The sequence below is a fragment of the Capra hircus genome, chromosome 17, assembly GCF_001704415.2.
Source record: "Capra hircus breed San Clemente chromosome 17, ASM170441v1, whole genome shotgun sequence".
NCBI lineage: Eukaryota > Metazoa > Chordata > Mammalia > Artiodactyla > Bovidae > Capra > Capra hircus.
This window is the reverse complement of record NC_030824.1, coordinates 35621071-35646192: the sequence shown is the minus strand read 5'-3', so window position 1 is coordinate 35646192 and position 25122 is coordinate 35621071. Positions and strand designations below refer to the sequence as shown.

The following is a 25122-nucleotide window of genomic DNA, read 5'->3' as shown; positions in this document are numbered from 1 at the left end:
ATGAATGTCACCAGTTCTCTTCCAAAAGAGCCTTAGGGATATCTTGAAGGTATTAACAAAGTACCTTGTCAGTGTTGGATGACAAGAATTAATCAGTGTTCATGTAGATACACATGTTTTCAAGATTTATGGTTCAGTTCAGTTATTCAGTCGTGTCCAACTTCTTTGCGACCCCATGGACAGCAGCATGCCAGGCCTCCCTGTCCATCACCAACATTTTTGGTTTATGGTACTGGTTAACATTAACACTTGGACATTCTTTGGTGGCTCAGACGGTAAAGAATTTGCCTGCAATGCAGAAGACCTGGGTTCTATCCCTGGGTTGGGAAGATCTCCTGGAGAAGGAAATGGCAACTCACTCCAGTATCCTTGCCTGGGAAATCTCATGGACAGAGGAGCCTGGAGGGCTACAGTCCATGGTGTTGCAAAGAGTCAGGCACGACTGAGCAATTAACATACAATATTAACACTTAGGTTGTGATTTTCAACAGAATCTACCAACATTCTATACAATTAGTTTTACCCTTTTATAAACGTATGAGAAAGTCAGAAAGTATTTCTTACAATTTCTAAAAACAATAGATAAATAATTGTTTGGGATCACATAAATAAGGAACAGCAGGGGGAAAAAATAAAAGCTAAAATACTTGAAAAAATTCACACAATACAAAACTGCTTAGTACAGTTAAAGTGAAGGTCCCTGATTTAAAAAAGCTATACAGTCCATGCACAGAAGTTAACACATTGTTTTCATCCCATAAATAGTAACAATAAATTTCTGAGTCTCTACCACAACTCACTTTCACATTACCTGATAGTTATCACTGACAAACACATTCAGGGGTGACAGGACAAGTTGCAGCATGGTCTCCCTAAATCCTTTTTTCATCTCAAAACATAGTCTTTCCAAAAAAGCTGTAGGGCACTCAGGACCATCAGTAGTTCCATGCTAAAGTCAAGCAAAAACCACAATCAATATATAGAAAAATTAAAGACCAAAGAAGTACATAAAAATAAAAATTACACTTATACAATTAAAAAATTTTGATTTTTTTCAAAAGGAAGAATGGTGCTTACTGACAAAAATAACTATTCAGTATCCCTATGTTAACTAAGCACCAGAGCTGATTTCTCTCGTGTGCGACCCTAGGAACATAATATGGAGCCAATATGCAGCACAGCGCTCCAGGGGCCACTCTCTCCCCATCTGGCCTGGATCCAATGGCCACGGGTTCTTCAGGCAATATAATTTCATTTCAAGTCAGCCCCAACAGGCCCATGGGTCATCTTTAGAGTAAACCACGATACTATGGAGAATCCAAACCCGTGACACAATTCAACCTCAAGGGTCAAGCCTGAATCATGATTTTGTATAGTTCCACCAAAAGGTCCCAAAGTGGTCTAGAGTCAGAGATAAAGACTAAGTGTAAAGTCCTACGATATCCATCAGGCTAACTGTAAATCTAGCAATTCAACAACATGGCAAAATATTCTCAAGTTATACAGAACAGCAAAGAAGGAGCTAAGTGAAAGAAGAAAAACAGAAAAATTGTCAATGATCAAGTGATTATGAAGAAAATAATACACTAGCTTTATAAAGATAAAAGGATAAATATAGAACAGTTTTGAACTGAATTATTTTATGTAAGTATGTGCACACACTACATCACTTCCTATGCTAGGTGGACTTCATAATAGACTCAACTGTTTTGATATGCAAACACTTACAACAGGAAGACGTCCATGAACTTTGTACAAATTAACAAGTACAGTAATATCCCAAGGACGCAAGGTAAGTGGATGAATTGACTTTGCTGAACTTTCATTTTCTTTTTTGTCATTTTCCATCCCAACAGCAGTCCATCCAGAACTGGATGATGTTGACAGGGACAGAACAGGACTTGAAATAACCTCTTCAAAATCCATGTACATGTCATCTTCCCCAAAGTAGTTTTCCTATAAATAGTAAGAATAAATTGCTATCAAGAGATATGTAACAATAATGTTTCACCTTAGAGCTTGAAATTTATAAACTAAGCATTTCCTTATCCTATTATAGAGTATTAGTCTATTTCCTAAAATGAAAACAAGATAAAACATCCAAAAAGCTTTCAAGTTCTAACACTGATACTAAATAAAACATAAGTAAAAACTAAAGAGGAAAAAAAAAAAGTAATAGAGACATTTAAGATAGGTAACAACTCCAAGTCAGCATGACACTAAGGCAAAAACAAAAAACAGCTACGAATTATATATTCTTAACGAATGGAAGCAGAGAGTTCACTGGATTATAAATTATTTTATAAAATGTGTAAAAACTTAAAAATTTTTAATTTGTTTCAGTAGATATTTCACAAAAGTTCTGAATTAACATGCTGAATGTGAGTACTAATTTTAAAGTAATAAATTTTGACACAAATAAAAAGTTGCTATAAAATCTATAATGCAGTGTCTGCATCAAAACTTAATAAACTACTAACATAGGTAACATTGAATTTACAAAGTAATTTAAAGTAAAGGCATATCTTTCTTTCTCTATGCTCTTTGTTCTTATTTTTGTTTATGTACTACTATGGAATTTTTTAGTTAAAACAACTGAGGTTCAATAGACATGTGGTAATGCAAAAACGGTTAAAACTGGACATGGAACAACAGACTGGTTCCAAATAGGAAAAGGAGTACGTCAAGGCTGTATATTGTCACCCTGCTTATTTAACTTATATGCAGAGTACATCATGAGAAACGCTGGACTGGAAGAAACACAAGCTGGAATCAAGATTGCTGGGAGAAACATCAATCACCTCAGATATGCAGATGACATCACCTTTATGGCAGAAAGTGAAGAGGAACTAAAAAGCCTCTTGATGAAAGGGAAAGAGGACAGTGAAAAGTTGGCTTAAAGCTCAACATTCAGAAAACAAAGATCATGGCATCTGGTCCCATCACTTAATGGGAAATAGATGGGGAAACAGTAGATACAGTGTCAGACTTTATTTTGGGGGGCTCCAAAATCACTGCAGATGGTGCTTGCAGCCATGAAATTAAAGACGCTTACTCCTTGGAAGGAAAGTTATGACCAACCTAGGGAGCATATTAAAAACCAGAGACATTATTTTGTCAACAAAGGTCCGTCTAGTCAAGGCTATGGTTTTTCCAGTCATGGATGTATGTAAAAGGTGGACTGTGAAGAAAGCTGAGCGCCAAAGAATTGATGCTTTTGAACTGTGGTGTTGGAGAAGACTCTTGAGAGTCCCTTGGACTGCAAGGAAATCCAACCAGTCCCTTCTAAAGGAGATCAGTCCTGGGTGTTCATTGGAAGGACTGATGCTAAAGCTGAAACTCCAGTACTTTGGCCACCTCATGTGAAGAGTTGACTCATTGGAAAAGACTCTGATGCTGGGAGGGATTGGGGGCAAGAGGAGAAGGGGACGACAGAGGATGAGATGGCTGGATGGCATCACTGACTCGATGGACATGAGTCTCAGTGAACTCGGGAGTTGGTGATGGACAGGGAGGCCTGGCATGCTGCGATTCATGGGGTCGCAAAGAGTCGGACACGACTGAGTAACTGAACTGAACTGAATGCAAAAACAGTTAATACTTCTCTGGCAGTATTCAAAACTGATATTGTATCAATACAACCACCTACACCTGCTAACTAAATCATTGGTTCTATTTAAATTAAAATAAAATTCAGCCTCTTTAATTTTAGATCCTTTATAGATATTCACATGTAATACCAAGAAAATAAGATACTGAGAGAAATATTTGTAGAATATTTTAGGCTACAAAATGGTCACGAGAGGAAAAAAATCTGTGTTTGTGGGTGTTTCCTCCCTTTGCATCTGAAGAACTACTCCTTTATTCCTTCAAGAATCTCTAAAACCTTAGGGAAAGAAAAGGCAAACAGAAACCATAGCTTTCCAAAAATATTAAACACATTTCCCCTTGCATCTTTTACCTTAAATTGCATCATCTGATGCTCTACGGCAGTTTTAATAAATATAGGAAATCAAATAATGAGACTTTAAAAAATTTCAAAATTTATTCAGCTAGCACTTCTTTAAGAGAACCTTTGTTAATCAATCTGGAGTGTCCATCCCAGGCCAACCTTGATCATCCTAGACCTTTCCAGAATTAATTTTTCCTGTTACTGTACATTAAAGGATTCCTTGTTAGTTAAGCCTTCAATATCCAAACCTCTGCAACTGTGAAATTACAAAAGGAAGCAAATAAGTAAGCACTGATAAAGTCAGATTCACACAAACACCTATGCCACAACTAACTCTACTGCTCATGGCTGGTAAAATTTGGTCAATTCTTCTCTCTTTGATGATCAGATGTAGTAGATATCCAAGAGTACAATGAAAATCTAAAGCAAACTGAATTTGCAAAATCCTGGAAAAATGAAAAATTTCATGAAGTAGCTGAATGTGATTCTGAATAACTGCTCAAATCACAGATAAAATATCAATTATAAGTGAAAATCTGGACGGCTTAGGGAAGTTACCTATAAAAAAGAGTAAATCAACAAAAACTAGTGATGTTTTGTTGGGGCATTGTTAAAAGCATGATTTGCGTATCAAAAGAATAAAAGCAAAGTATAGAAAACTGAATAAATGATCAAATATTTTCCTTAAAATAGTTTCTATCCATAAACATGCTACAGAGACCCTAAAGTACTGTCATACTATACAATCATATTATACATTTCATTGGAAAAATTATCAAAATGAATCAACACTTGATTTGGTCTTTGCTCAAATAAGCAGTGCATATTTCTTCAGAGCCTAAATTTGTCCCACTCTGAAATGATTTCATTTTCAAATATTTGCTTCAATTTTCACGATAGAGCTAAATATTGCTGTAAAGAGCAATACTGCATAGGAACCTGGAATGTTAGGTCCATGAATCAAGGCAAACTGGAAGTGGTCAAACAGGAGATGGCAAGAGTGAATGTCGATATTCTAGGAATCAGTGAACTAAAATGGACTGGAATGGGTGAATTTAACTCAGATGACCATTACATCTACTATCGTGGGCAGGAATCCCTTAGAAGAAATGGAGTAGCCATCATAGTCAACAAAAGAGTCCAAAATCCAGTACTTGGATGCAATCTCAAAAACAACAGAATGATCTCTGTTCGTTTCCAAGGAAAACCATTCAGTATCACAGTAATTTAAGTCTATACCCTGACCAGTGAAGCTGAAGCTGAAGTTGAACAGTTCTATGAACACCTGTAAGACTTTGTAGAACTAATACCCAAGAAACATGTCCTCTTCATTACAGGGGACTGGAATGCAAAAGTAGGAAGTCAAGACATACCTGGGGTAACAGGCAAATTTGGCCTTGGAATATGGAATGAAGCAGGGCAAGACTAATAGAGTTTTGCCAAGAGAACACACAGGCCATAGCAAACACCCTCTTCCAACAACACAAGAGAAGACTCTACACATGGACATCATCAGATGGTTAATACCAAAATCAGATTGATTATATTCTTTGCAGCCAAAGAAGCTCTATACAGTCAACAAAAACAAGACCAGAAGCTGACTGTGGCTCAGATCATGAACTCCTTATTGCCAAATTCAGACTTAAATGGAAGAAAGTAGGGAAAACCACTAGACCATTCAAGTATGACCTAAATCAAATTTCTTATGATTATACAGAAGAAGTGAGAAATAGATTTAAGGTACTAGATCTGACAGATAAGGTGCCTGATGAACTATGGATGGAGGTTCATGACATTGTACAGGAGATAGGGATCAAGACCATCCCCATGGAAAAGAAATGCAAAAAAGCAAAATGGCTGTCTGGGGAGGCGTTACATATAGCTGTGAAAAGAAGAGAAGTGAAAAGTAAAGGAGAAAAGGAAAGATATAAGCATCTCTGAATGCAGAATTCTAAAGAATAGCAAGGAGAGATAAGAAAGCCTTCCTCAGTGATCAATGCAAAGAAATAGAGGAAAACAACAGAATGGGAAAGCCTAGAGATCTCTTCAAGAAAATTAGAGATACCAGGGGAACATTTCACGCAAGATGGGCTCGATAAAGGACAGAAATGGTATGGACCTAACAGAAGCAGAAGATATTAAGAAGAAGTAGCAAGAATACACAGAAGAACTGTACAAAAAAGACCTTCATGACCAAAATAATCACAATGGTGTGATCACTCACCTAGAGCCAGACATCCTGGAATGTGAAGTCAAGTGGGCCTTAAAAAGCATCACTACAAACAAAGCTAGCGGAGGTGATGGAATTCCAGTTGAGCTATTTCAAATCCTGAAAGATGATGCTGTGAAAGTGCTGCACTCAATAGGCCAGCAAATTTGGAAAACTCAGAAGTGGCCACAGGACTGGAAAAGGTCAGTTTTCATTCCAATTCCAAAGAAAGGCAATGCCAAACAATGCTAAAATTACTGCATACCTGCACTCATCTCACACGCTAGTAAAGTATTGCTCAAAATTTTCCAAGGCAGGCTTCAGCAATACGTGAACCATGAACTTCCAGATGTTCAAGCTGGTTTTAGAAAAGGCAGAGGAACCAGAGATCAAATTGCCAACATCCGCTGGATCATCGAAAAAGCAAGAGAGTTCCAGAAAAACATCTATTTCTGCTTTATTGACTATGCCAAAGCCTTTGACTGTGTGGATCACAATAAACTGTGGAAAATTCTGAAAGAGATGGGAATACCAGACCACCTGACCTGCCTCTTGAGAAATCTGTATGCAGATCAGGAAACAACAGTTAGAACTGGACATGGAACAACAGACTGGTTCCAAATAGGAAAAGGAGTACATCAAGGCTGTATATTGTCACCCTGCTTATTTAACTTATATGCAGAGTACATCATGAGAAATGCTGGGCTGGCAGAAGCACGAGCTGGAATCAAGATTGCCGGGAGATATATCAATAACCTCAGATATGCAGATGACACCACCCTTATGGAAGAAAGTGAAGAGGAGCTAAAAAGCCTCTTGATGAAAGTGAAAAAGTAGAGCAAAAAAGTTGGCTTAAAGCTCAACATTCAGGAAACAAAGATCATGGCATCTGGTTCCATCACTTCATGGGAAATAGATGGGGAAACAGTGGCAACAGTGTCAGACTATTTTTTTGGGCTCCCAAATCACTGCAGATGGTGACTGCAGCCATGAAATTAAAAGACACTTACTCCTTGGAAGGAAAGTTATGACCAACCTAGACAACATATTAAAAATCAGAGACATTACTTTTCCAACAAAGGTCCATCTAGTCAAGACTATGGTTTTCCCAGCATGTATGGATGTGAAAGTTGGACTGTGAAAAATGCTGGGTGCCGAAGAATTAATGCTTTTGGACTGTGGTGTTGGAGAAGACTCTTGAGAGTCCCTTGGACTGCAAGGAGATCCCACCAGTCCGTCCTAAAGGAGATCAGTCCTGGGTGTGCTTTGGATGGAATGATGCTAAAGCTGAAACTCCAATATTTTGGCCACCTCATGCGAAGAGTTGACTCACTGGAAAAGACTCTGATGCTGGGAGGGATTAGAGGCAGAAGGAGAAGGTGATGACAGAGGATGAGATGGCTGGATGGCATCACTGACTCAATGGACATGAGTTTGGGTGAACTCCAGGAGTTGGTGATGGACAGGGAGGCCTGGCATGCTGCGATTCATGGGGTCACAAAGGGTCGGACATGACTGAGAGACTTAACTGAACTGAACTCAAGATAGAGCTCCAAATAACTCTTTGCTTATTATTTACCATGAAGTAGAACTGTTGGTTTTTAATGAACTCACTTGAAGTAGCCTTTTCTGGTACATATCCTCAGATAACAAAGTTCTTTTATACTTCTCTGCCACATTAATTACAATGTGTTAAAATTGTCCATGTACATATCTATCCTGCTATAATCCTCTAGCCTATCTTCTTAGCAACAGATGCTATATCATTTATCTCTAGCAACTAGCACAAAATTCCTAGAATACACTAACTTCTCAAAACACTGCTAAATGAAGAGTTTTAAAGACTATTTTTAACAAATAATTTTATAATTGAGCCTAACTACAAGTTCAGTCAACATATAATATATCCTAAATGCTTTAAATCATAAAACTGGCCATTTCAAATGGTCTCAATATCAGTTAGATAGTTAACTGCTTTTCCTACATTTAAAAATATGGACATTCTTTTAAAAATCTTACCTTAATACACAGAAAGGCGTTTAATAGAGGTCCATAGAGAGTTATCTGAGAATCTGGAGAAAGTTCCATTTCTACATGAAGTTTATCAGGTGGAAGTTCTGAGGGATCAATAGGAGGACGTGAAGAAGTAGAGGGAGAAGAAACAACTCTGTCTGTTTTCTGAGATGGCCTTAACACAGATAGCATTGTTTCTTCCATTTCTGACACTGGAATTAATTGAGGGGAAAAAAAGAATAATGTTTGAGTGGAAAGGGGGAAAAGGATCTCTTAAAAGTTCTTCAAGGAACTATTCACTAAAAAATTCTATTTTGTAAATATGAAATCAACTAACACTAATAAAATGTCTCCAGTATATAATGAAAACAAAACTAAAAGACTAATAATTAAAAATGCAATAAAGAATAGACTTCATTGAAATACATATAAAAATACACAAATCCAGAAAGAGCTCCAAATAAGTCTTTGCTTATTATTATTATTACTACAAAGAATCAATAAAACGTTTTCATTAACAAAGGCAATATTATCATCAAGTTCTGGCAATATACAGTAAAGCTGGGTCAGAACTAGGCTCTAACTATACTTGGACATTAAACTATAAAGTTAGTTTTCACATAAACAGCTATACAAATGTACTGTGGCATTATCCAGATCTATATATAAGAAAGTTACAAAAACTATTCTTTAATATTTAACTCACTGGAAAAATACAAAGAAAATATTTTCACTAGATTCTAATCCCACTTTGAACCCAAATAAAGCTGCACTTAAGCCTCAGGGAAACTATAAATAATATGACAGCTGTCAAAATGCATTAAAGAAACTAATATTTTACAAAATCAAGCACTCTAAATCTATAGATGTACATATACCTGATTTCATACTCCAGCTCTGCCCACCAGACCTTGAGAAAATTATTCCTTTCTTTGAGCATATTTCCTCAACTCTACAATGACAATAATATTATAATATCTATTTCATAGAGTTGCTTTAAGGATTAAATGGGATAAAGTAAACCAAGGAACAGCTTCGCCTAGTAATTGATAGCAAATGCCCAAAGAAAGTTATACCAAAAATCTTAAAAAGCATAACTATGTCAAAAGAATAGATGCATTTCCACAAAGTTTTATTTTCTTCTTTGTATCCTTGATGTTTATCAATTTCGATATTTTAAGATACTGATTATACAGAAACACTTACATGACTGTTTCAGCTGTTCATCTGCTTTTTGTGGATAAATTGGATGCCATGTATAATCAATTGTAAGCATGACACTTGGGACAGTCCAGCATTCAACCCAACCAGCCCTTTGAAGAGTAAAAAATAAAGTTTCTAGTCAGGTACTTATTCCTTTAATTGTATTTAAACACCAGTTACATATAAATGAATTTTACTGTTATTCTCTGAAAGGACTGAAAGTGTAATTTTTCCACATTAACACAAAATACTTAAATTGCTAATATTAAATACTTACTTTTCTTGAGTGATGTTCCGCCATTTTGGTTTGACTGTTTTCTGGCCACTTTGACATTCAGCAGGAATACCAGTATCATGAGTCATTTTACTGGCATGGCAATTCTTTACCAGCATAAATAATGAGTATTTACTAGGGTGGCAATCTGGTAGAAACAAATGAAGGTCAACATCTTCACCCTAAAAAACAATTTATAATAATCCAAGGTAAGAAAACAGGTACAGAAGTTTGCTAGAATACTATTTACAAGCAAGTCTATCTATAATATGCTTGAGAATAAATTCAGTAAAAAATAAATCTGAAATTGCAAATTTACACTGAATAGTCAGTTAAGTAACTGGAATAAGATTTTACATTATCTGAAATTCTGCTTAGTAAGTCAAGAAAAAAATCAGGGAAACAAACTGCAAAACTTTTAGAGAACATTAAGAAGGTTTCCTTGGATATTTCACATATAATTCAATTAAAAAAACTAAAATTATCTAATATGAGCTCAGATGGAATATGTTGAATATTTTCATTAATTTTAAAAATTTGATTGTCTATATTTAGAAAGTCTTGGTTCCTCAACTGGCTTTTAAGAAGTATATCAAAGGATCTTTCACTTTTTTCCCTTCAGTTCAGTTCAGTCGCTCAGTCATGGCCAATTCTGCGACCCCATGAATCGCAGCACGCCAGGCCTCCCTGTCCGTCACCAACTCCTGGAGTTCACTCAAGACTCATGTCCATCGTGTCAGTGATGCCATCCAGCCATCTCATCCTCTGTCGTCCCCTTCTCCTCCTGCCCCCAATCCCTCCCAACATCAAAGTCTTTTCCAATGAGTCAACTCTTCACATGAGGTGGCCAAAGTATTGGAGTTTCAGCTTTAGCATCATTCCTTCCAAAGAAATCCCAGGGCTGATCTCCTTCAGAATGGACTGGTTGGATCTCCTTGCAGTCCAAGGGACTCTCAAGAGTCTTCTCCAACACCACAGTTCAAAAGCATCAATTCTTGGGCGCTCAGCCTTCTTCACAGTCCAACTCTCACATCCATACATGACCACAGGAAAAACCATAGCCTTGACTAGACGGACAGGTGCCCCAATCTTTGCTCATCTTGATGCCTGGTTTCTTAACAGGCACGACAGTAAGCTTTACTGCCTGGGTCCAAATTTCAACTTAGCCACTCACTAGCTAATGACAAGTTACATAAACTTGCCTCCTCAGTTTCCCATTCCATAAATATACATAAAGTGAAAGTGAAAGTGAAGTCGCTCAGTCGTGTCCGACTCTTTGCGACCCCATGGACTGTAGCCCACCAGGCTCCTCCGTCTATGGGATTCCCAAGGCAAGAATACTGGAGTGGGTTGCCATTTCCTTCTCCAGGGGATATTCCCGACCCAAGGATTGAACCCAGGTCTCCCACATTAGAGGCAGACGCTTTAACCTCTGAGACACCAGGGAAGCCCAAATGTTCATAACAACTACTTTAAGAAGGTTGTTCTGAGAATTAAATGAATTACTACACATAAAGCAATTGGAATAGTGTCTGGCACTAAGAAGATGTTAAAAAGTACTGGCTGCTTGTACTATTGCTTTTATTTTTTACCACCATAACCTCCATCAATACTATAACTACTGTTGATTGTATATACCTTAAAATTAGATGTACCATGAATTTTGAACTCCTCAGAGCTGGCTTTTGGATAAAAGGAAGAAAGGTCCTTGTGTATTCCCTGAATTCAAGGGTACAATTAGAAATGAAATACTGTTGATCTTTGAATAATACAGGTGTGAATACACAAGTCCACTTATGCGTGGATTTTTTTTCAATGGTAAATACTACGTTACTATATGCTCTGCAGTTGGTTGAATCTGCAGATCCTGAACCTTGGATACAGAGGAACCAAGGATATGGAGAATCTAAGGAGAACCAACTCTAAGTTGCACATGAATTTTTTGATGGAAGGGAGAGTCAGCACCCCAATCCCCAGACTGTTCAAGGGTCAACTGTACAAAAAAAAGTAAAATCTAGCTCACAGACTCAGTAAAACATTAGAGCTACAATAAATTCTTAAGAGAAAATAAAGATTAGTCACAGAGGTTAGAAATGAGCTCTAACAAAATAACTGACTCAAGGAATTATTTTTCATCAGCCAACTTCTTTTTAACCGAAGTACAGTTACTTACAATATTATTCAATATACTCGTTTTAGTTGTACAACAGAGTGATTCAATGTTTTTATGGATTACACATTATATAAAGTTATGACAAGATATTGATTATATTCCCTGTGCTCTACATTACATCTCTGCTATCTATTTATTTTATAACTGGTAATTTATACCTTTTAATCTCCTTCACCTATTTCACCCCTCCCCCTTCTAGTAACCACTAGTTTGTTTTTTGTATCTGAGAGTCTATTTCTGCTTTATTCATTCATTTTGTTCTTTAAATTCCAAATATAAGTGAAAACATACAGTATTTGTCTTTCTCTGTCTGACTTATTTCACTAAGCATAACACCCATTCTAGGTCATCTGTGTCACAAATGGCAAGATCTCATTCTTTTTTAAGGCTAAGTAATACTCTAGTGAGTACATATACCACATTTTCTTCATCCACATTCATTCATCTGTCAATGGGCACTAAGGTTGCTTCCATATCCTGGCTACTGTAAATAATGCTGCCGTGAATACTGGAGTACACGTATGTTTTCAAATTATTGTCCAACTTCTTAGGGGAACTTAGGGAATTTACAGGAATGACAGAATATTGCAACTAACTACCAAAGAAAAAAAAAAAAAACAGAAGCAATTCTGTGACACTAAAGTTAGTGAACAGTTGAGGAAAGCCAAAATACTGCAGGCTGGCAACAGAATGGGCAGGAGAAAATAAAGATAAGCACCAGGAAATCAAACTTACTAATAAACCTGTGGAACAAACAATGCAACCAATTATACGTACTTTTAAAGAGAACTTGGTATTACATGTAGCTGGAACAAAGTCCGTAAAAGGCAAAGAAAAATCAATGTTTAATGTTTCCCCACAGGCTGCCAGGTACACTGCAAAAGAGAGAAAAAGAAATTTAATTTCCAAAAAACAAATTAAATTAAAACTGCCTTAAATACATACTTATACAAAATTAAACTTAACTGCTTAGTTCAATATGAATTCTGAAATAGTTCTCTGAGAGCCTCACAAGACAATGCAAAAAAAGGTCAATTCTATTATCTATTAAAACTACAAAATCAACACCAATTTTCTTTGTTGATATTTGTCTTAATGAACAGAATATTTAACCTAATTTTTTTTTAAGTACCTACCATTTTCCTGTTGTTTAGTGGAACAGTCAATCCAGTTGTGCTGATTAGCTGCCCAAATCATTTCAAATTGATGAAACATGATTTTAAAATTCCATGTATATGGAACAAATGAGAAAATGTCTGGTGCACTATCACTTGACCAGTCTTGAATTAAATCTAAGGAGACAAAATGTACAATTAATTGAAATTCGGAAAACAAGATAAAAATATTCTAACATCAAAAATGATGTTTTCAATTGTAACTAAAAAGAATTTTTATACGAAAATATTAAAAGGTGATTAAGATGGAGCTAAATTAAAATTGCAGGAGAATTATCAACAACCTCGTATATGCAGATGATACCGCTTTAATAACAGAAAGTGAAGAGGAACTAAAAAGCCTCTTGATGAAGGTGAGAGAGTAGAGTGAAAAAGCTGGCTCAAAACTCAACATTCAAAAAACTAAGATCATGGCAAACAGATGGGGAAAATGTGCAAACAGTGTCAGATTTCATTTTCTGGGCCTTCAAAATCAATCCAGATGGTGACTGCAGCCATTAAATTAAAAAACACTTGCTCCTTTGAAAAAAAGCTATGACAAACGTAGACAGTGTATTATAAAGCAGAGACATTACTTTGCTAACAAAGGTCAGTATAGTCAAAGCTATGGTTTTTCTAGTAGTCATGTACAGATGTGAGGGTTGAACCATAAAGAAGGCTGAGTGCTGAAGAACTGACCAACTTTCAAACTGTGGTGTTGGACAAGACTCTTGAGAGTCCCCTGGACAGCAAGGAAATCAAACCAGTCAATACTAAAGGAAATTAATCCTGAATATTCACTGGAAGATCTAATGCTGAAACTGAAGCCCCAGTACTTTGACCACTTGATGCAAAGGGCTGACTCACTGGAAAAGACCCTGATGCTGGGAAAGACTGAGGGCAAGAGGAGAAGGAGGCGACAAAGGATCAGATGGTTGGATAGCATCACTAACTCAATGGACATGAGTTTAAGTAAAGTCAGGGAGATAGTGAAGGACAGAAAGCCCTGATGTGCTGCAGTTCATGGGTTTGCAAAGAGTTGGAAATGACTTAGCAACTGAAGCACAACAATAACAAACAGTTTGACAGTAAAAATGCTCACTTACTTATCACAGTTACAGATAAGAAAAATTTTAATGTATTTCATATACCTATTATATCTTTAAAGAAACTTAAGAAGATAAAAGAGCAAGAAAATCACCTGATAATCTGCTACTCAAATATCTAATATTGTGGACATATCTCATTCTAGTTTTTTCTCTATGTAAATTTTTACAGTATCCTAGATGCACATTTTATGTATTACTTTTTGTCACTGAACTCAAAATTTTGCCATGTTATTTAATAGACAGTAACAAAGATTTTAATGATAGTTCATTAAAAAGATCTGCAAAGATTTATTTAACCATTTACTGTACTTGGATATTTAGACTTTCTTCAAATTTTTGTTGTAGATGATATATGTTATTGCATATATTTCCATACAAGATATTTTACATATTCAGAATTATTCTGTCAGGATAGATTTCAAAAGCAGATTTGCCAGGTCAAAGTTTATGAATTTTTTAAGGTTATTATAAATCACAAGGACTCCACAGCTGGCTCAGTGGTATAGAATCTACCTGCCAATGCAGGAGATGCAGGAGACACAGGTTTGATTCCTGGGTCAGGAAGACCCCCTAGAGAAGGAAATGTGAACCCACTCCAGTATTCTTTCCTGGGAAATCCTGTGGACAGAGGCTCCTGGAGAGCTACAGTCCATAGGGTCGCAAAGAGTTGAACACGACTGAGTGACTAAGGAACAATAAATCACAAACTGCTTTCCAAAAGTAGTAGATCAATTTATGTTATTAAAAATGTATGGTCAACTATCTATTTCAATGTACCTGTTCCTGCATTATATTTCTTTCTACCTCTTTCTATTTTTATTTTTTTTGATGGCAGCTAGGGTGCTGCAGCTTTATTTCTGGTAACTGAAAAATGATATCTCAGTTTAATTGAATACTTTAATTACAACGAGGGTTGAATATTTTTTCATGTCACTTTATTCACAAAACAAATATCTACAGAATGTCTACTGTGTGCACACTCTGTTCTAGACCCTGGGAATACAATGTGAGCAAAACAAAGTCTTGGCCTTAGAATTACAGTCAATCAGCTATACTGACTGCTAATTTACTGTACTGCTGCATCAGATGGTTTAATTGTTGCTTTTCAAAATTGTGTTTATATATTTTGTCTGCATATCCTTTCATACTTTAAACCCAACAGGCAAAAGCTCTTTACTATATAAAGATATCACAGTGCTTTTCCTTCTGGCATTCACATCACTTGCATGTATTGTATACTCACAGGAATCACATTCTTCAATAAATCGTATCCTCCTAAAGGTGTCAAGCTCATCTTTGTATTGTCAAGCTCATCTTTGTACACTCAGTACATAATACAGTGCTACAAAAGCAGAACTTTGTGTATTTGATAGAAGCAAGTACCATTATTATAACACAAACTCTTGACAACCAGATAGTCCTGGGTTTATATTCTGGCTTATCATATTACTAGTTATATAATCTTGAACAAATGACTGAAATTCTATTGGTCTTCTCTTTTACAAAATGGGGACAACTGCACAGACTCATTGTGAGAATCTAGGGGATAATAAGTGAACTTTTAGCACAGAAACTGTCACAAGATAGCACATGAATGGTAGCACTTATTAAAGATAGTCTAAGAAAAATAAAAGGCAAAATTATATATTTAAAGTCATTTTCCTTGAATTTTAAAGGATATCTTTAAAGGAGAAATATTAGATTCAGTAAAGAAATCAGAAGTCAAATATCATATGAACTCATTTTAAAAATAACTGCAATGTACAGAAACTTGTACACATATATTAAATCCTCTCTTGGGAAAATGACAAAATAATTTAATATTAAGTTTCAATAAAAATAAATATTAATAAGATGCAGAGTTTTACTATATCAGCAATAAAAGGCATATGGCCAATAAGGTCCGTCTAGTCAAGGCTATGGTTTTTCCAGTAGTCATGTATGGATGTGAGAGTTGGACTGTGAAGAAGGCTGAGCGCCCAAGAATTGATGCTTTGGAACTGTGGTGTTGGAGAAGACTCTTGAGAGTCCCTTGGACTGCAAGGAGAGCCAACCAGTCCATTCTGAAGGAGATCAACCCTGGGATTTCTTTGGAAGGAATGATGCTAAAGCTGAAACTCCAATACTTTGGCCACCTCATGTGAAGAGTTGACTCATTGGAAAAGACTCTGATGCTGGGAGGGATTGAGGGCAGGAGGAGAAGGGGACGACTGAGGATGAGATGGCTGGATGGCATCACTGACTCGATGAACATGAATCTGAGTGAACTCCGGGAGTTGGTGATGGACAGGGAGGCCTGGCGTGCTGCAATTTATGGGGTCGCAAAGAGTCAGACACGACTGAGCGACTGAACTGAACTGAGACTAGAGAAAGGAAAATTCCACTTAATTTTACTTTCTTTTAAATACATTTTATTTCTTTTAACAAGCAATCCCAGTAGTTCATCGTATCTTACAGTATCTATGCTTACTTCTAAAATTTATTTCTACATACTAACGTACCTAACTACCCTGACTGCATCATCACTAGCTTTAACACAATGGTCAGCACTCAGGAGGTGCCCAAACGTCATCTCTGGGATTAATCAACTACACAATACAAAATTTATCACTCATCAAGTTGTTTTTCCTCATTTTTTTCCCTCATAAACATGTTTGGTTCTGCACTTTTACTCAAATTATTCATCCCTTCTAAAATAATGGAGAAGAAAATGGCAACCCACTCCAGTACTATTGCCTGGAAAATTCCATGGACAGAGGAGCCTGGTAGGCTACAGTCTATGGGGTGGCAAAGAGTCGGACACGACTGAGAGACTTCACTGTCACTGTTCTAAAATAAACACACTCTTTGGTAACCTCTTTGCTAAGGAAAATGCTAACCATCTTTAACAACAGCATGACCATACAGAGAGAACAAGGGTCTATAGTCAAAAAATTGTTCTTAAATGTCTCTCCCACTTATTGGCTTCATGAGTCTGCCCAAGTTGTTGAATGTTTCTTCAACCTCCTCACCGTTAACTCAGGGATAACAGTAACAGCTGTCTCTTTTCAGAGTTGTGAAGGTGATAAAAATGAATATGCTTTGGAATGTTTTATGAAAACACTATGCAAATTTTCATTAATGTTACTGAGTTCATTTACAAAGATCATTTCAGATCTTAATGCCCTTCCTTCCTTTCTCTAATTGCCTTCAGATCATGGGGATTTCCTCTGTATTCACATCCTACATGTACTTGTTAGGGTCACAATTTATGCTTGTGCAACATACTTGACATTGATAAATAAAGAAATGCTCATAAGCGATGTGCTTAGTTGCTCAGTCATGTCTGACTCTTTGCAACCCTCTGGACTGTAGCTTGCCAGGCTCATCTGTCCATGGGATTTTTCAGGCAAGAATACTGGAGTGGGTTGCCATTTCCTTCTCCAGGGGATATTCCCAACCCAGGGATCAAACCTGCATCTCTTGTCTCCTCTGCACTGCAGATGGATTCTTTAACTGCTGAGCCATCAGGGAAATCTAGACCACATTAGTTGGAGGTTAAATAGCAAGGGAGAGTTCTAGGGTAGACCTTGGACCACTGGAATGGCTGGATGTTACACCATAAGGGCAGTGAAGCTGCTGTGGGAGGGTGAGAGGTGAAAGTACAGGAGAAGGCTGGATGTTAGACTGCAGGTCAAGGGCATAACCACAGTGGAACATTCAGAGGTTAGACCAAAACAGAAGGGCTTGAGGTTAGACTACAGCAGAAAGCTGGAGACTGGCTAGAGGTGAGACCCCAGATAGACTTAAGCAGGTCACCCATGTAGAAGAGAGGGTGGTTGCAGGGGGAGGGCCGCGGTCAGGGGAGCAGTGGGAAGGTGCAAATAGGTCATGGGGATGGATCCAGGCTGGGCTATAGGGAAGGAACAGAGTCAGACAGAGTGAAAGGAAGGAAAGACATAAGTGTGGGGAACTGAGGGAGGCCAGGGGGATAGGTGTGACAGATGCCGCAGCTAAGTCCCCTTTGCCCCTGGCTTTGAGCCCCCAGCCCACCTCCTTCTTGACCAACAGGAACCACACACTGCCCTCCATGCCCAGAAGGGGGTCTGGAGCCAAGACTCCCTTGCCCGAAGGTAGGCTCAGGCTCCAGAACTCCCTCTCCCGATACCCTCCTAATTTTCTGCAGGTTGAGATCATGGTTTGTATTTGTTTTGAATCATTATTCATAAGAGACTCTCAGCTTATAGTGGTTGCATTTATTTACTTAATACTACTAATTAAAAGGCTGAAATATAATTGCTAGTGAAATAAACACAAATATATAATCAATCTAAGGAAACCAATGTAATTTTATAGTTATTAGTCAATTTCCATTTTAATGTCTTACAAGTTTTTCAAGTATCTTATCTACAATTTCAATATATTCTGCAGTACAGTTTCCCCACCAGCTTACACAACATCTTTACTGATAAATATTAAAAATTATGGTAACAAAATATTTTTACTAGGAACCTCAAAAACTATTTCCGATATGTATCTCTCTTTAAACCAAAAAACGCTCTGATTACCAGCTGGTTTTACCAAATAAATTTACCAGAAAAAAGAAGCTTTTTGATGCTTGATGCTTAATTATTGATAAGTCAAGCATACTAAAAATCAGTAAATATACAGAATGTTTGAAAAATTCAGCTAAACATGAACTAATAGGCAATTTGTTAACTACATTCGTTTCAAATATACATGGAGTTTTTTTCAATGGTAGTGGACCAAACTCTAAAACGTGTCTCAACAAATATTGGGAATGGAAAAAAAAAAGTTGTGAAGTTGGTAATTTAAATATTAGTCTGGGAAAAAACCTCATTTACAACTTACTTTTTAATTAAGTAAGTTGTAACAATTACTTAAATAATTATTTATAATTAATATAGTAATTAAGTAGTTACTATATAATTACAACTTACTTTATAATTTGCTGGCCTATTTGCTAGGCCAGCAAAAGTCGCTCAGTCATGTCCGACTCTTTGTGACCCCTTGGACTGTATATAGCCCATGGAATTCTCCAGGTCAGAATACTGGAGCAGATCACCATTCTCTTCTCCGGGGATCTTCCAAACCCCGGGATTGAACCCAGGTCTCCCACATTGAAGGTGGATTTTTTACCAGATGAGTCACCAGAGAAGCCCAAGAATACTGAAGTGGGTAGCCTACCCCTCTTCCAGCGAGATCTTCCCAACCCCGGAATCAAACTGGGGTCTCCTGCATTGCAGGTGTATACTTTACCAGCTGAGCTTCCAGGAAAGCTACACCCTATAAAATATCCATCAGGTGGTACTGGGATTGTAATACTATTATAATGTCGTGTTCTTCTCTTAGGGTAAACGTAAGTCAATTTCACTATTGCCAGTAAAGACATTCTTTCTGCCTTTGTTTTGAATCTTTCATTCTTGAGGCAGCTCTATATTGTTTTTATCATGAAGTGATCTTTGTATCACACTGAAATTGCTTATGAACAATTTTAGCTCACTAATAACTAATGTGAGAATGGTTCATGAGACATACAAATAGATAATTTATTTTCTGCAAAAATCTGTCAATAAAGAAATGTAAAACTGAGAAAACAGAAAAGCAATTCAAACACCATGACCAAGTACGTTTTCTCCAAGATTAAACTAATATTACTCTGACTATCTTTTTTAAAGAATAAAAAAGTTTTTAAAGGATTCTAGAAAGATTTCTGGGGGTTTCCTAGATGGTGCAGTGGCAAAGAATCCTCCTGCCAATGCAGGTTCGATCTCTGGGTTGGAAAGATCCCCTGGAGGAGGAAATGGCGACCCACTCCAGTGTTCTTGCCTGGAAAATCCCATCAACAGAGTTGCCTGATGGGTTACTAGTCCATGGGGTTGCAAAGAGTAAGACACTACTGAACATGCACACAGCAGCAGAAAGATTTCAGAAGTAATATATCTAAATATTACAGTTGTTAAATCTGGGAAATGAGAACTTAAGCTTTGTACCTTTCTACATTTTTAAAATTTCTCCAAATCAATTTTAGAAAAAAGTAACTCAAAAAGTGAATTTCAACAGACAGAAGCATAAAGATTAGAGTTAGAGAAAGAAAATGATTTAAGAAAAACACAATTATAATTTAAGAAATGAGTACTTGTTTAATAAAATATTCAGTCTAAATGTAAGCACTACTACAAAATAAACATTAAATCTTGAGAAATTTATACTTCTATCTAACTATTCTTAGCATTACTAAAGTCTGAGATTGTGAAATCTGGAGGAAATACAATGTAAAGTATAACATGCTTGAAAATGTTGGGTTTTTTAAGTTTAAATAAATTAATTTATAATCTAAAAAATCTAAAAATAAAGAAACTGGAATCTACTTTAAAAGATAAGCAAAGTTAGAAATGACAAAATATTAAATGAGAAGGAAAAGAAGTTATTTATATAAAAACAGATTCTTGGGCCAGACTATTGGGGTTGGTCAACCTAAACCTGGACAAAGTGCTTAACCCCTCTGTAACGGACTGCCCTCTTCTGTAAAATAATGATAATAAAATTGACCTCAGAGAGTTATTATGGAGGTTTAATGATTTAATATGTGAAACTGCTTAAAACAGAGACAGACACTAATACACACTAAGTTTTAGATATATATACTTTTTTTTTTTTTCATAAACCTGAATTAAGTATTCATTGTCCAGCTTCACTGACAAAGTTTAACTTTCTGGGACTCTGTCAAAGTTTCTACTACTGAGACCCTGAAACCTGAATCCTGGAGAAGAATGATGCAACTCGTCTCTATTTCATAGATAAGGAACTAAAGCTTAAACAATTAAACAATTTGGCCCACATCATATTGCTAGTAAATAATGTCATGACAGAACCACCTATGCTTATCTTAATCACTGTTATACCCACAAATAAACAACTGGTGGGTGGACAAACAAATGGATAAATGCAGCAATCAGTCAAACAAATATCAAAAACTCTGGGGTAGCCACTGATCCTGGAAAAGCAGACTGATTCTGTTTGGTTAAACTTCTTACAGAAAGGCTAAAAAGATGCTTACTTTTATGTAATAATTTAAATTACTGTAGTGATTAAACATTTATGTTATTCAGAGATGAAGACTACACATTCCCATACTCATAAAATGTAATAAGTAGTTATCATAACATGCTGCAAGAAATAAAAGAATTTTTCCAACTAACGATAGTATCAATTCAATTATACACATCAACAGAAAGGAGTTAAGTAGGGACTCTGAATACAAAAACATATTTGACTATGTGAATATACTGTATGTGGATTACAATAATTAAAACAAAATAATAAATCCACTATGATGCCTAATTCATGAAGAGGAAAAAACCAATTCATTCTCCCCATCTAACTCCCCCATTAGAGTTACACAAAAAAGAATTCTTGCACGTCCTTCCAAGGTCAATTTTGGGTTCACAGTTTCCTTCTATGGGTTAAAAAACAGCACAGAACATATATATTTAAATTTTTCCTCTAATAATCTCAGCCCCAAAAGAAGTATAAAAGTGAAAAAGTATGAATTGTGTCATTAAGTCCCTATGTTGAATCTAAAAGCAAAACTTAATATAAACAAATTCTCTCTGATAAATCTCACTGTATTTTTACTTATTAGAAAATTACCTGTGAAGAAATTCTTCTGTGCAAAGATGAAGTGGTAGGTGGCTTTATAAACCTCTAATTCACACTGCCATGTCTGTGGCATGTTCCATATTCGGGGGTAGCTGGCATTGATGTGAAACTGCAAACCAAATGTTAAGCAAAATGTTAGACATTAAAACATGACATTGTGTGAACAGCATTAGAAATGAACTCACACAAACTGCTAATTAAAAATTATTTTCCTACTGAGTTGAACAGAGGGTCCTATACAGATTTTCAAATTGCTGTGGCTAAAGGTCAGTACCCATGGTTACATCCAGCTCATGAAATACTAAGCCATGATGTGGCCAAAAAAGTTTAAGAAGAAATCAGGCTACAATTTTGATACTGTAGCTAAACAAAGAGAGTAACCTCATTAATTCTTCTTTAAACATAATCTGTTAAATGAGAGGCTCAGGGTCAAGGAGGGTAGAGTGCAATGCACCCTGTCACACAGAAGTTTGGCCACCAGTGCCTCCTGGCTACTCATTTGACAGCACAGTAGTTATAAATCTGACATGGTGCTTTGTGATATATTTCACCTGCCAAGTCTTGGCAGTTCTCCAAAGGCAAGAGCTGCCTGACCAGGAATAGCATTATTGCACAGTACCATTTATCAGCAGTAGCTCAGGAATTCATTAAAATGCTGTATATGTCAGTTTACCACATATTTATAGTACTCAGTATATTCTTGGATAACTGTAAAATTTTCCTCTTAATTTACATATATAGTGTAAACGTGCTTGTTTAGATAAACAATTAAGGACCTAATGATACTATCTAATATAAAAAAATCCTCTCTGAATATTAGCTATTCCACACAGTAAATTTGGTTATTATTGTTATCCCTGAGAAAAAATAACGATCAGCATGATTAATGAGTTCCTGGCCTGCAATTTTTAATCATGAGTGTTTCCACATTAATTCTGTTTCTAATGTGGTGCAATTTAGGGTATCAATAAGATTTTCTTCCTTGTACTTTATTCATAAATAAAAAGGACAGTGAATTATTAAGCATGAGAAAGAATCTGATGGGGCCAGGAAACATACAGTAAAAATTTATCTAATTATTTACAGCACAGGAGAGAGTCTAGCCATACAATGAAGTTAAAAAAAAAAATTTCTAACAACTTCTCAAATTTTCAAAGGCCAAAAACCCATGTATTACTGCCTGTATTCATTTCCCCTAAAAGAAGAGCAATAGGGAGAGGCCAAAAAGAATCCAAAGCATTGACAATCTACTCTTCGCAAAAATATGGGCAAGAGCACCTGGTGGTTCCTGAATAAGAAGACAGATCATTTGATGACTTGACCATTAAAATTTTATCTTAAAAAAAACCCAAAATTTGTATTTTATAGGTATACGCATATCACCATATACGTTAGACTTACTGCTAACATTTCTGCTTCTAAGAGAGTCCGGTATTGCATGCTGGTAGTGGCATCAACATGTAAGAGCTGTCCTTTAATCGCAGGGGTATAACCTAAAATAGGTGAAAACATAAAAAATAAGAACCTAAAAAAATAATTAAAATTTTCAGAAACTGGAAACAAAGTCCCCTACCACCCAAAGAAGGAATTCCTGAAAATTGGTGATTAGTTACTATTTAAATACACCTCCAATAATATGGACTATGCTATCTAATCCATAACCTTTCTCATTCTGGACAGCTCTCATGGAAAAAAAGTTCCATTTTCATATAATATCTATCCTGATCTTGCTTTCTAATGCAAAACTACAAGTCTATTTTCTAAATGATTAATAAGCAAGTATTTAAGACTGTTCCCATGTCTTTTTTTTCTCCATTAACTCAAGGGTACATATATTTATCATTTTCAACACTCATTATATAGTGACAGTTTCTGAACAACAGCTATTCCTTACATAATGACAGTTATTAAACAACACAGCCCTGTTCTGAAAAAAAACCAGAAAAGTTCAGAGTATTCCACTTCTTTTTTTGATGGACTGTCCTCCTATGAACATTAACACTATGATCATTACTATATGGTTAATTCAACATGCATCCCACTCTGGGCATTTTTTCCCCAAAACACCTGAATCTTTGGGGGAAGTTTTAAATGTTTTATTTGGTTATTATCTAAGACTTCAGTCTATTCTTCCCCTCTAAAGATACTCATCTTAAAAGCCATCCAACCTTTACCAGGCTTTGTGGTGACTCAGTGGTTAAGAATCATCCTGTCAATGCAGGAGATGTGAGTTCAATCGCTGGGTCAGAAAGATCCTCTGGAGAAGGAAATGCAACTCACACCAGTATTCTTGCCTGGGAAATTCCATGGACAGAGGAGCCTGGCAGGCTATAGTCCACGGGGTCACAAAAGAGTTGGACACGACCAAGCAACTAAACAACTTTACCAAGAACCTGACTGGGTTTTCCTTAGACCTTTAGCTCATGTAGTTCCACAGTCACTTTGCTGTGGCACTTTCCATGAATTCATGATAGGTCAAGATGATGATGCCTCAGTCCTCAGATGGCCCCTTTACCCTTGTGCACCAATAACTGTACCCCTAAAATATATCTACAAATATTATCCTATTTGCATCATCAGTTTAAAAAAGGCAAAAGCACTCCCTTAACTGAACTATTCTCAATTTTATGCAACACCCAATTGTCTTTCCCCCTACAGTTCAGTTTAGTCACTCAGTCGTGTCTGACTCTTTGCAACCCCATGAATTGCAGCACGTCAGGCCTCCCTGTCCATCACCAACTCCCGGAGTTCACTCAGACTCACGTCCATCGAGTCAGTGATGCCACCCAGCCATCTCACCCTCTGTCGTCCCCTTCTCCTCCTGCCCCCAATCCTGCCCAGTATCAGAGTCTTTTCCAATGAGTCAACTCTTCGCATGAGGTGGCCAAAGTATTGGAGTTTCAGCTTTAGCATCATTCCTTCCAAAGAAATCCCAGGGCTGATCTCCTTCAGAATGGACTGGTTGGATCTCCTTGCAGTCCAAGGGACTCTCAAGAGTCTTCTTCAACACCACAGTTCAAAAGCATCAATTCTTTGGCACTCAGCCTTCTTCACAGTCCAACTCTCACATCCATACATGACCACAGGAAAAACCATAGCCTTGACTAGACGGACCTTAGTCGGCAAAGTAATGTCTCTGCTTTTGAATGTGCTATCTAGGTTGGTCATAACTTTTCTTCCAAGGAGTAAGCGTCTTTTAATTTCATGGCTGCAACCACCATCTGCAGTGATTTTGGAGCCCCCAAAAATAAAGTCTGACACTGTTTCCCCATCTATTCCCATGAAGTGTGATTAAGGCTATCCTAAAAGATGCTTCTTCCAACCAATTACTCTGAATCCTAGAGAATCTCAATATCTGTTTTAAGATTTAGTA

General features: G+C 36.7%; 1 protein-coding gene across 3 annotated transcripts in view; it reads right to left on the bottom strand.

The window, feature by feature from the left end:
* The window catches only part of KIAA1109 (KIAA1109 ortholog), a 202471-nt gene that overhangs the window by 129381 nt on the left and 47968 nt on the right, over positions 1-25122 (bottom strand). For all 3 annotated transcript variants that reach the window (XM_018061504.1, XM_018061506.1, XM_018061505.1), the window contains 9 exons: positions 23151-23242; positions 21741-21858; positions 12961-13116; positions 12602-12699; positions 9655-9833; positions 9381-9487; positions 8181-8386; positions 1729-1956; positions 812-949 (listed from right to left, as the gene is read on the bottom strand). In XM_018061504.1, coding sequence (XP_017916993.1) covers positions 812-949; positions 1729-1956; positions 8181-8386; positions 9381-9487; positions 9655-9833; positions 12602-12699; positions 12961-13116; positions 21741-21858; positions 23151-23242 — 1322 coding nt within the window. The remainder of the gene's footprint in view (positions 1-811; positions 950-1728; positions 1957-8180; positions 8387-9380; positions 9488-9654; positions 9834-12601; positions 12700-12960; positions 13117-21740; positions 21859-23150; positions 23243-25122) is intronic.